A 16,757-nucleotide genomic window follows, 5' to 3' on the forward strand; every position below is an offset into this window, starting at 1 on the left:
GCAGGTGTATATGTCTACAAACTTACCGGATTTTCAAAATCAAGAATATAGCCAACAGATGGAGTAGCACACCGTAGTAAAAAGTTATAAACAGGGATAAGGTACCTCAGAAGGGCTGGTCAAAGTTGTAGTAGGAGGAGCTATCTTCAAGAAAGATAGGTCTTCTTCTTGAAACATCAACCAGGATTTCTGAGGCACCTTATCTCTGTTTAAATCTTTTACACCAAAACAAACTCGTGCGACAAAATTAGTAAATTGTAATGTGTGTCTGCAGTAAAGAATGCAATTGTTCATTAGTATATGTCTATTTATAAAATTTCGCAGTTCATTTTCTGGTGCGAGTAGTTATCTCTACCGTCCCCTGCAATCCTGCTCAAATACTTCAATTACGCAGTCTGCCCCAGCCGACCTTCTTTAAAACATTTCTAGTGTCAAAACATAAAACTCATATAACATTCCCTCTTTAATTTGTAGTTTCCCTAGAGTTTTTTTTTTCTTTTTTCCGTTTCTTTCACTTTATTACAACAGCAGTTGACAGCGCTGCGCCAGCAGGACCTCCTTTTGTGAGTATTTTTAACGTTGTGCTGCTTACGGAATGCAGTATAGGGTGATTTAAACAAACACTGAGCCAGTTACAGCATATTCCATGGCAGCACATCAATCCTCAGAAGTCACTCCCTAATCCCGAAGTGTCGCCTGCGCTGTTTCGAGTCCGTACATCATTCAGAGAAAGTATCATGCATTGCATTGGAAAGCTCACGGAAGAAAAAAGAAAAATAAAGGAAGAAAGTTACGGTAACAACATCCTCTGTTCCTTACAGATCCGATGTTATCAAGGCGATGCCGAAGCGAAATTCCACCTCATTTTTGTTTTTTGCATAGCGCAGGCAAGTGTCTTAGGTAAGACAAGATGTCAATGTCAAACTACGAAGTTTTTATGGTCATATTCGCCGTATATTTGTTGTGCCAGCTGTCCGTTTCCAAACCTATGCGCTTAAATTTTTAATTTTTTCCTCCATCATGTGGCGCAGTGAACTAAGCATGGTTACACATTCAATACTACATTTTCCTCCACGTTCAGTCAGATGTCTTGTTTCCGTTGTTGTTTTTTGCCTTTCCTGAGAAGATGATGGCGTCACCTTCTCAATTCAGCCCAGTGTTTGTACGAAACATTTATCTACCCGTTCGTGCCATTTCAAAGTACAATATCTCATCGCGGCTCGCTTGCTCTTTGTGAGATGACGAGAAAGAGGTCTTCCCTTACAGCAGCTTTCATCTTTTTGTTCTTGCCGCATATATACTTGTTGGAGGTTGTTTTGTATAACGGGTGCCTGTCACGACGTCTTCCATACTACACCGACCCTATACATACGTCCTTCAGTGGGGCCTATAATTTTTTTTTTCATATGTGGGTCGTGTTTCTCGCGCACTTGAATCTTCTGCTATGGTTTTTGAAAGCTGAAACTTGTATTCAATAGTAAAAACAAATCGGCACAATATGAAACTAGAATATCTGTGTGCGCAGATGTATTGATTGAAATGCCGGTGGATGGCGGAGACAATTGGCAAGCGAATGATTGAGTTCCTCCGTGAAAAATAAAAACTCAGATAATGGCAAAAGCTTGGAAAAAAGGGAAAGTGGAGACTCAGAGAAATTTCAGTACACATTGTATAGAAACGCATGCTTTCTCGCGTGTTACAACTTACAGTGTTACGCCAGAATGTGACCTGTAGGCGGTCAACAGCGTCCGCAAGTATTATCTACTTAGAATAACCTCATAAACTGGTTTAGGTGCAGGCCTATGAAGTGCAGAATACCTACAGGAGCCAGTTACTGCTGATATTCTATCGACGCTTCAAAGCTGTAATGCACAATGAATGGCCAGCGTTTGGTGTCCTGTCGGGTGCTTGATCCTCGCTGAGAAAACTGGTATCAATAAAGGGTTCGCCTGTATGCTCGGGCTCTGAGTCCAGCAAACACGCTCGTGAACAATAACCAGACTATCATTGTTTTTATATATTAATAAATATAAACATACCTTGCCGCTTGTTTGACAATGTACGATGCGTCATGTACTAGAGTAACATGTTGAATTTAAGAACGCGTACGTGTGGCTCCTATAACAGAGGCAAGTACAGCGCCCGAGGCCACAGAGCACTAGACCAACATGGCTTTACCGCTAACTGCACATTTGTGTATAGCGGACAACATTGCTTTCAAGTTTGTGTCTAGACTAACTGCCTACTGTTGGCGCTACTGATTCACAGCGTGAAACTAAGTCTACAAAATTTATTTACCAACATTATGAGCACCAAAATTATGATGATGAGGCAACATTTACTGGACCCGAAATAAATCGGTGGTGCACGCAGGCACCAGACGGGGTGGTTCCTTAGTTACGGGACCCATATGTTCCCAGAAGCTCCTGGCCCCTGTCCGTCAGTGCGAGCTGAATCGGTAGGGCGGGGCTGGATAACAAAGTCTCCCATCGCTCAAGGGGTTGGGGATTGGGAGTGTTGGTGGGAAGGGGATGAGGAGAGTCTTGAGTTCTGTGCACTCTGCAAAGACGTGCGGCAGGGTGCCCTTTTCTCTTCTGCGAAAAGGACAGAGCATATCGTATTCCGCAGGGAACATGCGGTTTATCAGTACGGGATGCGCAAGCGATCCCGCCGGCGCTGGACGCAGGATCGTCTGTTGTTGCCAGGGGTGTTTGGGGTGCGGTTCTGGCAGTCTGCACCCGTCTTCTAGGCACATCAGGGTAATGTCCCGAAAGCTGGTAACCGCGTGCGGTAGCTGTTCTGGCTCGTACTTGGCCCGGATATACATTTGTCGAACTTGGTAGTCAGTGATGGTGTTACCTGCTACCTGCGAGTGAGCCGGGACCCGCACGAGCTATATGGCTCTTCCCGGAGGCTTGCGTTTGGATAAATGGCTCGGGCCGCGGAGGTGATTACCCCCCTGAGCAAGCTTCTGTAGGCTGTCTTTGAGTCGGTGAGTACGGTGTCCGCGCTCGGCTGAGCGAGTGCGAGGGCCACGGCCGCTTCTTCGGCAACTGCGGGGTCTGTTGTCTTCAGGGACGCGCTGACGATGAGTCTGTCTTTTGACGTAACCACCACCGCTGCATGATCACTGTGTTTTCAGAGCGACGCGTCCGCGTAGAGGACCCTGGGGTTCTCTTCCAGCTTCAGGGCTATGGCTCTGGCTTGCGCAGTGCGCCTCTCGTCGTCCTTGCCCGGCGTCGTGTTCCGGGGAAGGCGTTTGGTCTGAATGGTCGTTTTCCAGTCCTCCGGAAGGGCCATCTTGATGGGTACTGGCTCGATCTGCCATCCTGTCTTGCGTAGGACGGCTCGTCCGTGTTCTGTGTGACTGAGCCGGATTCTCTGATTTGAGAGGTAGGCTTCGATGAGCTCCTCCACCATGTTGTGGGCGCCCATGTCTAGCAGTCTTTGCGTGGACGAGTATATGGACATGCCGAGTGCTTGCTTCGTTGCCTTACGAAGCATCGTGTTTAGGCTGTCCCTATTCGCCTTCATCAGCTGGAGATACGGGACGGAGTAGGTAACCCACGACACGACGAACTCGCGTACCAGGTGCATGGCATCGTCCTCTTTAAGGCCTCGGTTTCTGTTAGATACCCTCCGAATCATACCATGTATCTGTTCTGTTGTAGTCTTGATCTTTGTGATAGCGGCATGTGCCTTCCTGTCGCTCTGTAGTCGGCCGAGAATCCCAATCTGCTGTGTTGGCTTGATAGTCGTTCAGGCGATGGCGATAATCACGTTCGGCGGCAGCTCCTTCTTGGATTTTCCTGGTTGGATCATGAGCAGCTCTGATTTCTGGGTAGCGCAGCTCAGTCCGTACAACTTTGCGTACTCGTGCACGCTCGTTGCCGCCCGCTGCAAGACTTCCTCCATCCAGGCATCGGATCTGGCTCGAGCCGTCCACACTGTAATATCGTCAGTATAGAACGCGTGGCCCACGCCTTCGATTTGCTTGAGTAGATCGGGCAGGGGCAGGAGGAACAGATTGAAGGGCAGGGGCGACAAACCGGTCCCTGAGGGGTGCCCTTAGCGCCGAGCTCGACAGGGTAAGACTTCTCCTCCCCTATCCTGATGGTCGCCGTTTGGTTTGACAGAAAACCTTTTATGTAGCCGAAAGTCTTTCGGCCACACGTGTTCTTGTTCAAATTCTGCAACACCAAAACGTGCAACCTTAGGATTCTGCGTGAGGTCGTAACCAAACCAATTAGTGTGTATTACATTTACAATAAAGCGGTCGCCCTGCCATTAGGAATTGATCACAGTAAATCAATTTACCCTTGTCAACTCGTCAGCTGCCTGCTGTTGTTTTTATTGCGATAGCAATTCTATGGACTTTCCAGGCCGATTTCTGCCGTCGGCGTCCGCGTTCCCGTCGCCGTGATGTTCGGTATGAGTGAAAGCGTGTAGGGGGTGAGCCGGCGAACGCGGTTCAATCTCGCAAGACCTCGTGTACAACTACAGGTGCTGTCAGCAGCCATTTCCCTAGTCATCTCCGCATCTACTCTGGTCGAGTTACTAGCCGACCGGTTTACCGCCCGGCCCCTGGTACAGCGGGTCCTGCCTCCGTCAGCTACTGGGCCTCGGTACCTTCCCCCCACCTGTCACCATCCGGAATGGGTGCTCGAGCAGATTAATGCTCTTTGCTGCGAGCCCATCCGGGTGCACGAGCTGAAGGCCGCCCTAGGACCAAGCAAGCGACGGAGCGCTCCAGGAGCGGATGCAATCACGTTCCAGATGCTTCGGAACCTGCAAGATGCAGAGCAAGACCGTCTCCTGGAGTACTTCAACACCATTTGGAGCACTGAGGCTCTCCCAGACAGCTGGCTCACCGCGGTGGTGGCACCAGTCCTTAAGCCACGGAAACCTGCGGCGGCACCCTCCTCGTACAGGCCGGTGTCTCTCACCTCTGCCGCCTGTAAGGTGATGGAGAGGATTGTCCTGGCACGCATGGAGTGGATCACCGCGCAGGTGCACTACTTCCCGGAGCAGCAGACCGGCTTCAGGCGCCACCGCTGCACTGCCGACTCCATCGCCGATGTCGCGGCCACCCTGGAGGATGCAAAGAACAGTGGTGACGTGGCTGTTCTCGTGCTGCTTGACGTGCAGAGCGCCTTTGACAGCCTTCCCCACGAGGTCATCGAGGGCTCTTTAGATAACCTCGGCATCACTGGCAGCCTCAGGCGCTTTGTCTCTGCCTTTCTTGTGGGAAGAACGTTCCGAGTACGAGTGGGCCAGGCTCTCAGCACCCCTCGAGTCATCACCACCGGCGTGGCGCAGGGATCGGTGCTGAGCCCGTTTCTGTTCAATGCAGCCCTGGCAGGTCTTCCATCCGCACTACCGGCAGACACCCGGTACCACACGCAATGCTCCATCTACGCTGATGATGTGGCGCTCTGGGTCCGGGGACCAAGGCAGTGCCTTCCAGCCGTCCGGAGATCACTGCAGGGGGCCCTGGACGCAGTGACGACATTCCTCGGGAGCATCGGCTTAACCGTCTCTCCTGCAAAGACGGAGGCCCTACTGATACGCCCGAGGGCTGCCTCCCGCCTCAGCGTCCACCAGTTGAGAATCGGCACCGACCCCCTTCCGTGGAAGCAGTCATGCCCTGCCGCTGGTTTCCCTGACGCATGCCAGGAAAGCACAACTAGAGGTTCTGCACAGGACGGCCATCAGAAATGTCCTGGGGCTTCCAAGGCACTCCAACATCGCCGCAGCACTGGCTGAGGCCGACGAATGGCCACTGTCACTGCTCATGTTGCAACGGGGACTGGGGCATATTGACAGGCTACATCGCGCACCAGACGGCCAGGCTCTTCTAGACCAGCTCCGTAGCCTGCCGGCTTCACGTATGGGCAACCTGTGTCGCCTTTATGAGGAGACAGTTCCTCAACTACCTGTGGCAGTGGCTTTTCCTCCTCCCCATCACGTACCTCCGGATGTGCACCTCTCCCTCAGGGGGTTAGCCAAGCGGAGAGCACCAGCCGCAGCCCTGCAGCAGGCGGCAGCCTGCAAGCTCCAGGAGGAGTTGGAAGGACATCTGCTGGTGTTCACGGATGGTTCAGTCCTCTCCAGCGGGTCGGCTGCAGCGGCATGCACAGTTCCAACTCTCGCCTGTCACAGGCAGTGTAGGCTCCCGTTTGCAGCAAGCTCGACTGCGGCTGAGCTCGCGGGGCTGCACCTGGCTGCCGACCTCCTTGCTGAGCACCTTCCCCAGCAGCCGGTGGCGGTTGGTGCGACTCCAAGCCAGCGCTCCAGGCCCTCGTCAACCCTCGGCGGGCAGGGCTTACAGTGGTGCTGCTGCTTGCCAAGTTAACGGCTCTAGCCACCGCCGGAATCCCAATATCCTTTCACTGGCTGCCCTCACATGTCGGGGTAGCCGGTAACGAGGGGGCAGATACCTGCGCCAAAGCTGCCCATCATGATGTAGTTCCGGTCACCAGAGCGGTAGCGGCTTCGGACTACACGAGACATCGGCTACGGTGCCTGCTCACCTCCATTCACCCGGACCCCCGAGTGGCTAGTGGCAACGCCCCCAAGCCACTTCCAGAGAACGGCCTCTCCAAAAGAGACCGTTCCACACTCCTGCGCTCGCGGACTGGCTGCACCTGGACTGCGGCCCGGCTGTATGCCAAGGGCCGTGCCACATCGCCTGCCTGCAAGAGGTGCGGGGACCCCGAGACTCTGGAGCACCTTCTCTATGCTTGCCCATCCTTGGCGCAGGAACGCTCCACAGTGATCAACACCTACAGACGCCACGGCCTCCCAGCGGCCACACAGACTGACCTGCTGTTCCCAGTGTGTCCACAGCTCCCTGCGCTGCGAAGCCTGCTGGAGTTTATCAGTTCCACGGGAATAGACACCCTATAAGCACCCGCTACAACGCTGGGAACTTTACTGAGGACTGCCACCTGTCGCGCATAGTGGAGTCTATTAGGGCACATCCTCCCTCTTTCTCTATCATCTTTCACTACCCATTCCCTCACCCCTGATGACGCTTCGCCGTGCACCCTGATGGGTTGCAGAACCAAGCGTCCATCCTTTCCTTAGATCACTATGCCTCAATCTCGTGTGCGCGAGCGAGGAAAGCGTGTCGGATGTGAGCCCTCTCCTGTGGCGAGCGAGGCAGGGGGGCGAGGCGAGGTAGGAGGGGTGTTCATCTCCTTCGGCTGCAGCGGTGCCTCGAGGTCCTCCTCGCCCGCCCCTCCGTACAGAATGGACACAACCGGTGCGTCTACTACGGCGTTGCTGGCAGACGCCGTATGGACGCGTTGCCGGCGCTCGTGTGTCTTGAAAGAACTCTGCGACGTGGATAAAGTGCGTGCCCGCGTGGGCTTCATCTTCAAAGCAATCTGCGAAGGTCGGAGAGTGCGCGTAGTGCCGATAGCTTCGTATGTGTAGTGCTTTCGACGTTTCGTACGCGTTGAGGCGACAGATGCACGGACGTCAATTGGCTCGCGGCTTCTGCCGGAATTCCTATCTCCAGCATTTTCACAGACAGTTTCCGTGGTCTTCTAGCGATGCGTGTTCATGATTACCTATGCGCGCATGACACCATGCTGGTTAATTTAGTTAAAACACAGGATGGGCTAGTTGGTTTGAACTCACCATGGAATGTGTAAGCGCCACTGAACAAGGACGCAGAAAGAAGCAGACACACAAAGACAGCATTGTCACTGTGTGTCTGTTTCTATGTCCTCCTTGAGTTACGCTTACGCATTCTATCATAGGTAATTTAGTTAATAATCGAATGTTTTCAATTTTATACACCCGACAAAACTACTCTCCTTACTTCGTACAGCTATCTACTTATTTGCTATGGCAATGAATGCTTGGTCTTTCCAGCAGAATTAAGGTGTTTCTTTTTATTCACTGTGGTGTCCAACCCGAGAGAACTGACCGTTACCTTTTTAACTTTCAGTCTACTTCTTACATAAGAATCTTTTACGTAGGAGCGAAGCAGTATTCATTACACCCTCGTAGCCGTGCACCGCAATGCCCGTCATAAACAAAACTGTGCAGCACGACGCAGTGCTGCATGCTACATTAGCTGAGATGTTGTAGTGCAATTATTACGGCGTACCCTAGTGTGCGCTACACATTTCTCGCGTTTCGCGGTCGAGCCTAGTGCGACTCACCCTTGACCCACCCTTGTCCTCGTTGATACTGCCTGCTCTGCTTTTATTCGCAGTGATTTTCTTTTTGTTGAATGTCGCGACCATTGTAACCTGTACCGATCCTGCTAGGAAATATTTGCCCGAATTCCTGCCGTACGTTCGAGGTAATACTGCCTTGTCTTTCAGTGAGCCAGCGAGTAAGTACAAGGCTTGTTTTGACGGTCTTTTAGGAGCCATTGTTCCTGCTGTAAGAAGTTAAGCTAGGAGAGAGTACAGCCCACATTCCGTCATGTCGTTTGCATTGATGTAGATTACATTAGATAGCAAGAGAAGGCCATTGACGTGAGGAAATAAACCTACGATAGCTCAGTTAAACAAAACTACGGGAAGCAATTTACAAGTGCAGTAAGAAACATAAGCCCAATCTATTTATGCCTTGGTAATTTGTCTTCCAACTCGCTCTTCAGGTGCGGCTGTCAGTGGTTTTACTATGTGTGCTAGCCACTAAGTCCCCTTGCAGCCTCCCAGAGCCCATGGACAGGATAACTGCAGCTTTGTAATGGAACAGAGAGGAAAGCGAGCGCACTGGAGTCGCGTTGACAAAAACAATAAACAGTTGACTGACGTGTACGATGACCACAACAGCCAGAGTAACAACACCGATTGAATATATGGTGCATTTTGGACGTTGCTCCTCGTGTTCGTAGGATAAGACTTCTCCGTGCTGCTTTTACGGTGTTAATAGTCAAGCTAACTCTTGTTTCTTCTAGGTCGACGTCGGCTCAAATTTATCATTGTTGATGAACACATGGAGTTTCTCACTGTATTGCGCAAAAGGAAATTTGGCGCCACCTTGTATGGGAGCTTTCCAACGAGCTATCTGCCGTCGTGGGAATGACGTCATATGGGTTTGCGAGGTACTGAAGAAGAATGGCTTTCTTGGCTGATGAACTCTGAGGTCAAGCTTCCAAGGTCTTTGCTTCAAAACAGCATATTGAAGAAGTTAATATAATATTGGTGTGTGCCTTGGATACAAGTGCAGTTCGCGGCATTCGATTTTTTTATTACCAGCATCGTACGTCTAATAACTGATTCCGGGCCACGGGATCTCATTTCTGTGAGTTGGGTAAAAATAATGCTTGGGTTGTGCGTACCAGATCCGCATAGCTTAATGCCAGATAATCAAAAATCTATGATGGATCAATTAACCCGCCAATCAATCAGTCACACTCAATCAATCAATCTGGCTAGATATGTATAATTTTTATTGATATTTCCCATTTTAGACGTAAAATGTGAAGAAGCACTGGTAGACCATTTTGACGCAATGGACACGCATAATTATCCGGTGTCATTGTGTCACTGTTACGTGTCTCGTGCAAACTGCCCCATGTTACGCCTCTTTGACTGTCACCATCTGGTATAACGGCGCAAAAAGAAGTCAGCATCAAGTTTTCTGCCATGCGTCTAGTACTTAAGAAAGCAGGGAGAAATCCCAGTGGTTATACTGTGAGCAAACGTGAACGATGAACCGTCATGTGTGGTTGTGCAATGGTGGATAGATGACCTACGGACTGAACGCTCAGTCTAAAACGAAACGTGCCAGAAAGCAGAAAATTATTCGCAATCAACCGGCCTGTACCGGTTAAAACAGGTTGCCACGGAGCTGCTTGTCAGTGCTGCGATTGTAGAAGCTGGTCCGGAAGACTGGCGTTTGGACTTGCTAAAGGTCATATCGAATGGTGTAGCAAAACGTCCGCGACTCACTTAGGGAAAATAAGTGGATTACACTGAAGTGTTAGCAGTAGCGAAAGCTTATGCATGTTTTGCGGGTGCTGGGGATGAGATAGAGATTGGTTTTTCTATTGGGAACACAAGAGGAATCAATAGATCTATTCGTAGCTGGGAAGTTCTCATGCACTTCCTACACTTCTGACACGCGAATTGTGAAGCCAATAGCGAAAAAAAAAAGGTATGCGTAGATTTTACGCCAGAGAAGAAATGTACAACTATTTTCCTAACATAAATACCTAAATTTAGCGTTAGCAGCTGAACTACTGTTTTTTTAAGAAGCTTTCTAGCGTATTTTAGGCTGAACCACGTAGAGCACAAACGCATTTCTTCATAGGGCCTCAGGATACAACTCATCGTGTTTTTAATTGCAGAATTGCAGAATTTGCAGAAGTGGACATGGTTCGTGCGCGGGCCGACTTTATTTCGGTGAAGTAATTGTTATGAGGTTATCATTCCAATACTAAGGAGCGCCACTGCGGCGAATAACGGTACAAATTGTGATGTCTAGTGATGCTATAAATTCGTCTCCACCAAATTTTTGTGTTTTTTCTCAAGTTCCTTGTTTGAGAAATTGGAGAGTCGTGTCACTGAAACACTGGCTACAAAGCCAATAGCTTCACAAAATCATTGATGCGGTATATCTTTACGCACAACACTGAAAGTCTGCTTCACCTTAAAATGCGTGAGGCCATTCAAGTTGCAATATATTCATTGCTTTGCAGGTTTGCTTCAACTGCGGTTAGTGTCGTAGGAAAATAAAGAAATGAATGCTTGGCACGAAAACGAAAAGAAACACACAAACGAGCAAAAGGAAATGGTGCTTAGCAAATTTTTTCGGATCAAACAAGCTTAACAGGTGTAAGAATAAATGGAAATCGTGCATAATTTCACGTGAATTCACACACTGTTCGCTTCACATACAGTGTTATGATTATAAAATAAATTGTCATCCAGGCGAAAAACGGTTTCGAGCTACAATAAAACCCATGCTTGTTCTTTACAAACTAAAGTTCACAGTTTAGGAGAAATTCGCCCTTGTCAGTCAATTTAATCTCGCGCCACCGCCCTTATAATGCGGTGGCTATAAAAAGCCACCGTATCTTTAGCATGGTTGCTCTATACCTAGAGAACTAACGAGGTGTCTAGAGGCAAATAGGAGTGGGAAAAATAATCGAAAAATGAAATCGCGGAAACATATCTTTGGAGACTTTTGAGCTTTGGTCTGTCTACTGTATGGACAACCAAAATAACTTGTTTATATCTTTTTCTAGAAGGGCGTGGCGCAAATATTAGAACATCTGCTGCAGTAACAAAAAAAGCGAAACAACAGCCTAGCCTACAAAAACGACTCGCGCGTTAACATTCTGTCGGCGATTGTGGCCCATCGACCGCAAACACGAAAGTTCCGTGTTTCGCCGCTGAAATCAGTGTCGTCATTTTCTCCTCCTCTCCCTCCAAGCCTCTCGAAGTCGAAAAAAGTTGTGAACTTTTGCTGCCATTGAAGACGCTCGGTAATAAAAAAATGCCGGTGAACTAGGCAGAGTAACATTTCGCGCTCCAGAGGAAAGGACCGGGTAAATACACAAACGAGTGTTCCACGCAGAGACCATCGTTTGTAATGAGCAAAGAAAAACTAAGATCAAGGAATAAAGCCCGGATTCAAGGAAAACGTAGCTCCTGTGGTAGAGAAGTATATAAAATGAAAGGATCTAATAAACTCAGGCAAGTTCTCGAAAAGAACAACATATTGTTATTGGCGATGGGCGTAGGTAATGGCGCTGATAGCTAAATGATGATATAGAAACTCAGTAGACTGAGAAAAGAGAAAACCCTGAGCTCTAAACGTTTTCAGGTCACGATGCTTCGAGACAAAAAACAACAACAACAAAGAACAAGAGAAGTAGCGGCCATAACCGGCATGTGGTGTTGCTGGCTGGACGACATAAATTTAGTTTAAGTTTTGAAAGTTTCCAGACTTCAAAACAATCGATTGCCCATGCTGTTTTCTTGTCTTTCGTTTCCGCAACAATGAACTCATCCTGCTGTCGGTATTATTATGGCGAAACGTCCTAAACATTTGAAAAAATGCGCTGTTTGCCAAAGAATAAAATAACACTATCGCATTTAAAAGCGCAAAACACAATTTAAGCACATTTGACTTTCATACTGACTACGTTAAAATACTCAGAGAAATGTTCTTACATTATTCTTTTTTTATGAGCTAAAAGAGAAAAATCAGTACATCCGTACCTATCTCTACGCAGATTTTGCTAAGACAGGATGGGGGGGGAGCCCATAGTATGAAGTGTGGCAGGGTAAGCATAACTTAGATTGATACGAATTACCTATGTCCTTCGAAGTTTAAGACGAGTTAGTCAAGGTATATCTACTATAAAATAAACATTGTATCAGCTGCAATCGAATGAAGATAGCTAAAGCTAAAATAAATTATCTGCGTTGTTTTGGACGCAACCTTAACCTCTGCAACACTTTAGGAGCATGGTAAATAAATCATGTTGTACACTGGAGAATGCCTCCACGAACACCTGAGGCAAATATTACTCACTTGCATGCAGTGGGAAACGTACAATTTCACTGCGAAAATCGCTCTTGCTTGCTGGGGTGTTTGTGGCCCCTGCCATCTAAACTGCACATTATGACGCCGTGGAGCCCTTACAGGACTATCGGCTGGTTCTGTGATATCGTCACGATTAACAATAGCTCTTTCAACGGCAACAAAAAGGTGTTCAACAGTAACAGCATGCATACTTGATTTAGGTATTTCTAAAGTTAGGAAATATACCACTTCGTTCAAAGCATCTACATAAATACTAGGTTTTGTACTTCCGGCATTTCGTGGCTGTTATCTGCTTGAGTAGAGCCACCTCCTCCGCAGCGCAAGACCGTGGAAGCACTGCAGTTTTGCTGGCGCTCCCCATAGTTGGTTCTTCATTCTTCTGCGCGCATATAACTCTGTGCGGAGAATTTGTGCCCACATTGAAAACGTGCCAATTTGAAAACGACGAAGAAATCACGTAGGCCTGCAGTGCGAACGCGCCGTTTATCCTGCTGGCAGTTGTGTGAAACGTGCAGCTTCAATAGCCGCGTGCTGAAAAAAAAAAAAGACAACGGCAAACAGCAACGCCACAGTGCAGTTGTTAAGGCTGCTAAGGCTACGACAGCGATGAAAAATGCACAGCACCGATTACTGCAAGATACACACATTCGACGAGCCTGGTCCCAGTGCATCGAACAAACAGTGTCTGAGCAGCGATACGAGACTTATATTTGTGACCGACGCATTTATCTGCCGGCAACTACATGCGAGATCTTATGTTGCACAAGGCGTGGGCTAGGAGGAGTCGCTTTTTTTCGCGGTAACTATAGGGGCAGCGGTGCGTCGGTGAATTGATCGAAGTCCGTGCATGTCAGCCGTCAAACGCTACAGCCACTGTCCCAAAGTTGGCTCTATCGTCGCTTAACCAACACTACTGAGCCCTACACGGTGACCGGTGTGGCGCACTGGGCAACTTGGTAACGGAAAAAAGTGTTTGCATTGTTTACTGGGGTTAACATACTTCCCTACGTACTTTACGCACTTTTCACTGACTGCCTTGTCTATCTGTGCCTGGAGCCACTTTCTCGACAGTCTGGGTCACGGGTCGAACGGATAGCCCGTTGGGTTTGCTGCGCTGTGCGAACAGGGTTCGAAGCCAAGCGTCGGACCAACTTGTGTAACTAAGTTTGCGGCACTGTTTACCTATGCGCCACTCTTCAACGAACCTCTTTGACACCGACATGGTTCACTGGGGATATGGCACAAAATATGCGCCACTGGGTACGTACCGCTCTTCAATGAACCTCAAAGGGATTCGGATCACTGGGTTTGTGCCAATTGGTCTGTGGCGTTTTTAAGTGAACGTCATTGATACCAACTTGTTTCACTGGGTACATTTCAGTAGGTGTGTGTCGCTGTTCAACGAACTTCTATAACGTCAACTTGGTTCAGCAGTTCTGCGGCACTCATGGGTATGCGCCCCTCTACAACAACAATAACAATGATCTTTAAAACTTCTGCGATGCTCGACGGAAAAGAATACGCACCACCATTGCCTCCGAAACTCGCGCGCCGGCGTGCGCGAATCTCGGATGCCATGGCGCCACAAGCTGTTCTTACGGCGACGCCGCTAGAAGGCGCACCACGCGCAGTAGGAAGCGCGAGCATAAACTTGGCTGCATGCATGTTTTGGCTTTGGCAACATGGTGTGCGGCCAAATTGCTTCAGTGCTAACTGCACTAATATCGAAATTCATCGTAAGGTGCAATCGACCAGAATTTTTTGTAACTATTCAGAAAACATTACACCTGTTTATGCTGCCACAGCTGGATTGATAATGCTGGCTGTTGTGGTACGTAAACATTAATACGATGAGCAAAACGTGAACTAGGTGAATGCAGGAGCCAACGTTTCGACAAGTGGACTTGTCTTCTTCAAGGCCAACGTTTCGAGAAGTCCACTTGTCGAAACGTTGGCTCCTGCATTCACCTTGTTCACGTTTTGCTCATCGTCTTGAATTTTCATATCCCGCATTCCCCGTCTTTTCCCTGGTAAACTCTAATAGCAACTCAATAGCAGGATGATAACAACCTACGAGTTTGGTGCGTCGCAGGCGCCTAAATCGCAAGTAATGCAGTCTACGTGAATAGCGAAATGCCCAAGTATATGCTGTGCACCACGGTGACGTTATGTGGGCGGAGTGCTGCCATCCCGTCCCGCCGTAGCTCCGCAGTATACAAATCGTTGAAGAATGACTAGGAGCACCGCGGAACGAATGAACGGCGATCTTTGATGACGAATTACACTGCTTCTGCTGAACGGATTTTCATGCGTTCGTTACGAGTTTGAAAGTGGAACAAAGGAAATATGTGTAAACATGAATATACAGAGTGTCCCAACTACAATGCACCAAGGTTTTAAAATATGCAAATACAACGTAGCAGAACAGAACCGCAGTAAGATTGTTTGCCGTGGCTTAGAGATGCTCAGATTGCTTATTTGCATTCTGCTTAATTACAAAATTTTTCCAACTCAATTAACCAACAAAGAAATCTGTCCTCTGTACTGCAATAGTATCTGCTGTTGTGAGCAATTCGTCATGGTAATTAATATGACATGCATTGCTAGCATCTTGCCCAACAGTGAGAGTTGCCTGGCATTCCGAGGTATATTTTATGAGAGCAAGCAGCGGAAGTCAGTCGCATATTGACAAGCCGGAATTACAGAAAACAGCCTAACGCGAAATGTACGGTCAACCGCAAGTTCTCTCGAAATCACACATTGGGGTAGACGGCGTAAGCGCACTCCTTGTCCCTTGTAGCTAGGGCTTGTAATAATAAAACAAACATAAAACCATTTGTCGCTCAAAAATTTTACGATTTGTTCTTTAGCTCTACTGATCGCGATTTTTGTGCCCGACACTAACTCATTAAATTACTGTTCCGAATATTATCCGCTGCATCAAAGCTAATTTTGAAAATTTGTTCATTGGGCTTAACTGCCCAAAATAATAAGCGGTCTATTCAGTGATCACGCTACGAATTTCCAACCTCATGGCTGTGGGACAACCACAACCGGGAGTCGGGACCATTCTTTCGTGCTCAAGGCCAGAACGGGCGGGGTAATCAGCCACCAGGGCTGGTGATACCATTGTTTCACGCCGTCACTGTTGTTTCTATTGTCTCAGATTGTTTTTGCTGCTCCACGCTTCCGGTTTGGAGGTTGCTCTATGACTCACCTTAGGAAACGTCCATGCAAGTCCTTAAGCGATTTAGGTAAAGCAGGTTTGCTTAGGCCGCGATGTGTTTCACCATCAATATCGGTAGCTGGCGCAGTAACGAAAGTGAGAGGCCTAAAGTATTTGTAATATAATTATGAATTTCGTTGCCGATTCGCGAGAACTGTGCTGGCGAGTAAAATTTTTTAGCTGGACGTGCGTACGTTGAAAGTCAGTTCACTGGACATTATCGGTGCAGTCTCAAATCTACCTTTTTACCAGCTCTCCGTCCTCGAGCCACGTTTACATTACCTCCTGTAGGTTACACTTGACACACTAAATATTTGAAGCCTGCGCTATATTATTTACCGGAGACCTCACACAGTGTGCTTTTCCCGTTCGCGCGTGACGGTTTGCTAAACAAGCGCCCACAAAAACAGAAGAAACAGAAAAGAAAAGAATGCTTAGCAGGATCAGTAAGTAAGTGGACGCACAGGCGCTGCCTATAAAGGATAATGGCTGATGGATCGCTTTTCAACGCGAAGCGCGTGGTCTTGTGTTCTAGAAAAGTTAAAGAAAGCCTGCGCTGTACTAGAAAAGTTAGGAGGGTTCTGAACTGCCCCTATTCGCCTCGGTGAAAAAACAAAGTCCGCGGCAAGCACGCGCTGCTGTGAACATCTATGTCAACTTTTGCGTTCGTTGAGCGGCACGGGAAACTCTCAAGTGGAGCGTGAATTCGCCTTTTCCTCAATCGCTCTTTTTTCAACAGAAGCCTGCCACTCGCTGTTTTCTGTCCGCTTTATTTCGTAGTATATCAGATTCCCATACGCGGTTTCTATTGACAAATAGCTCGCATCAATCATGAATACAATTTGGATCAGTGCGCTTCTTCCTACGGTTACTGTGCTTACTTATTGGCGCACTTTAGTAAACAGGCTGAATTGCAATAAAGGAAGTATGAGCCATACCACTCTGCGAAGGTGGATGACCAATGAAGCTGTGTAGCAAACGGCAAAGAGGTGTAATGATACAA

The 16,757-nt window shown here is 48.2% G+C and overlaps 1 protein-coding gene across 1 annotated transcript in view; it reads left to right on the forward strand.

The window, feature by feature from the left end:
- Positions 1 to 3,766: 3,766 nt before the first annotated feature.
- Positions 3,767 to 16,757, forward strand: part of LOC139051947 (uncharacterized) — a 46,921-nt gene continuing 33,930 nt past the window's right edge. Inside the window, exons 1-4 of the mRNA XM_070528996.1 lie at positions 3,767 to 3,841; positions 4,504 to 5,603; positions 5,677 to 6,167; positions 6,260 to 6,837. Coding sequence (XP_070385097.1) covers positions 3,767 to 3,841; positions 4,504 to 5,603; positions 5,677 to 6,167; positions 6,260 to 6,837 — 2,244 coding nt within the window. The remainder of the gene's footprint in view (positions 3,842 to 4,503; positions 5,604 to 5,676; positions 6,168 to 6,259; positions 6,838 to 16,757) is intronic.

This window comes from Dermacentor albipictus, unplaced genomic scaffold, assembly GCF_038994185.2.
Source record: "Dermacentor albipictus isolate Rhodes 1998 colony unplaced genomic scaffold, USDA_Dalb.pri_finalv2 scaffold_16, whole genome shotgun sequence".
Taxonomy (NCBI): Eukaryota; Metazoa; Arthropoda; class Arachnida; order Ixodida; family Ixodidae; genus Dermacentor; species Dermacentor albipictus.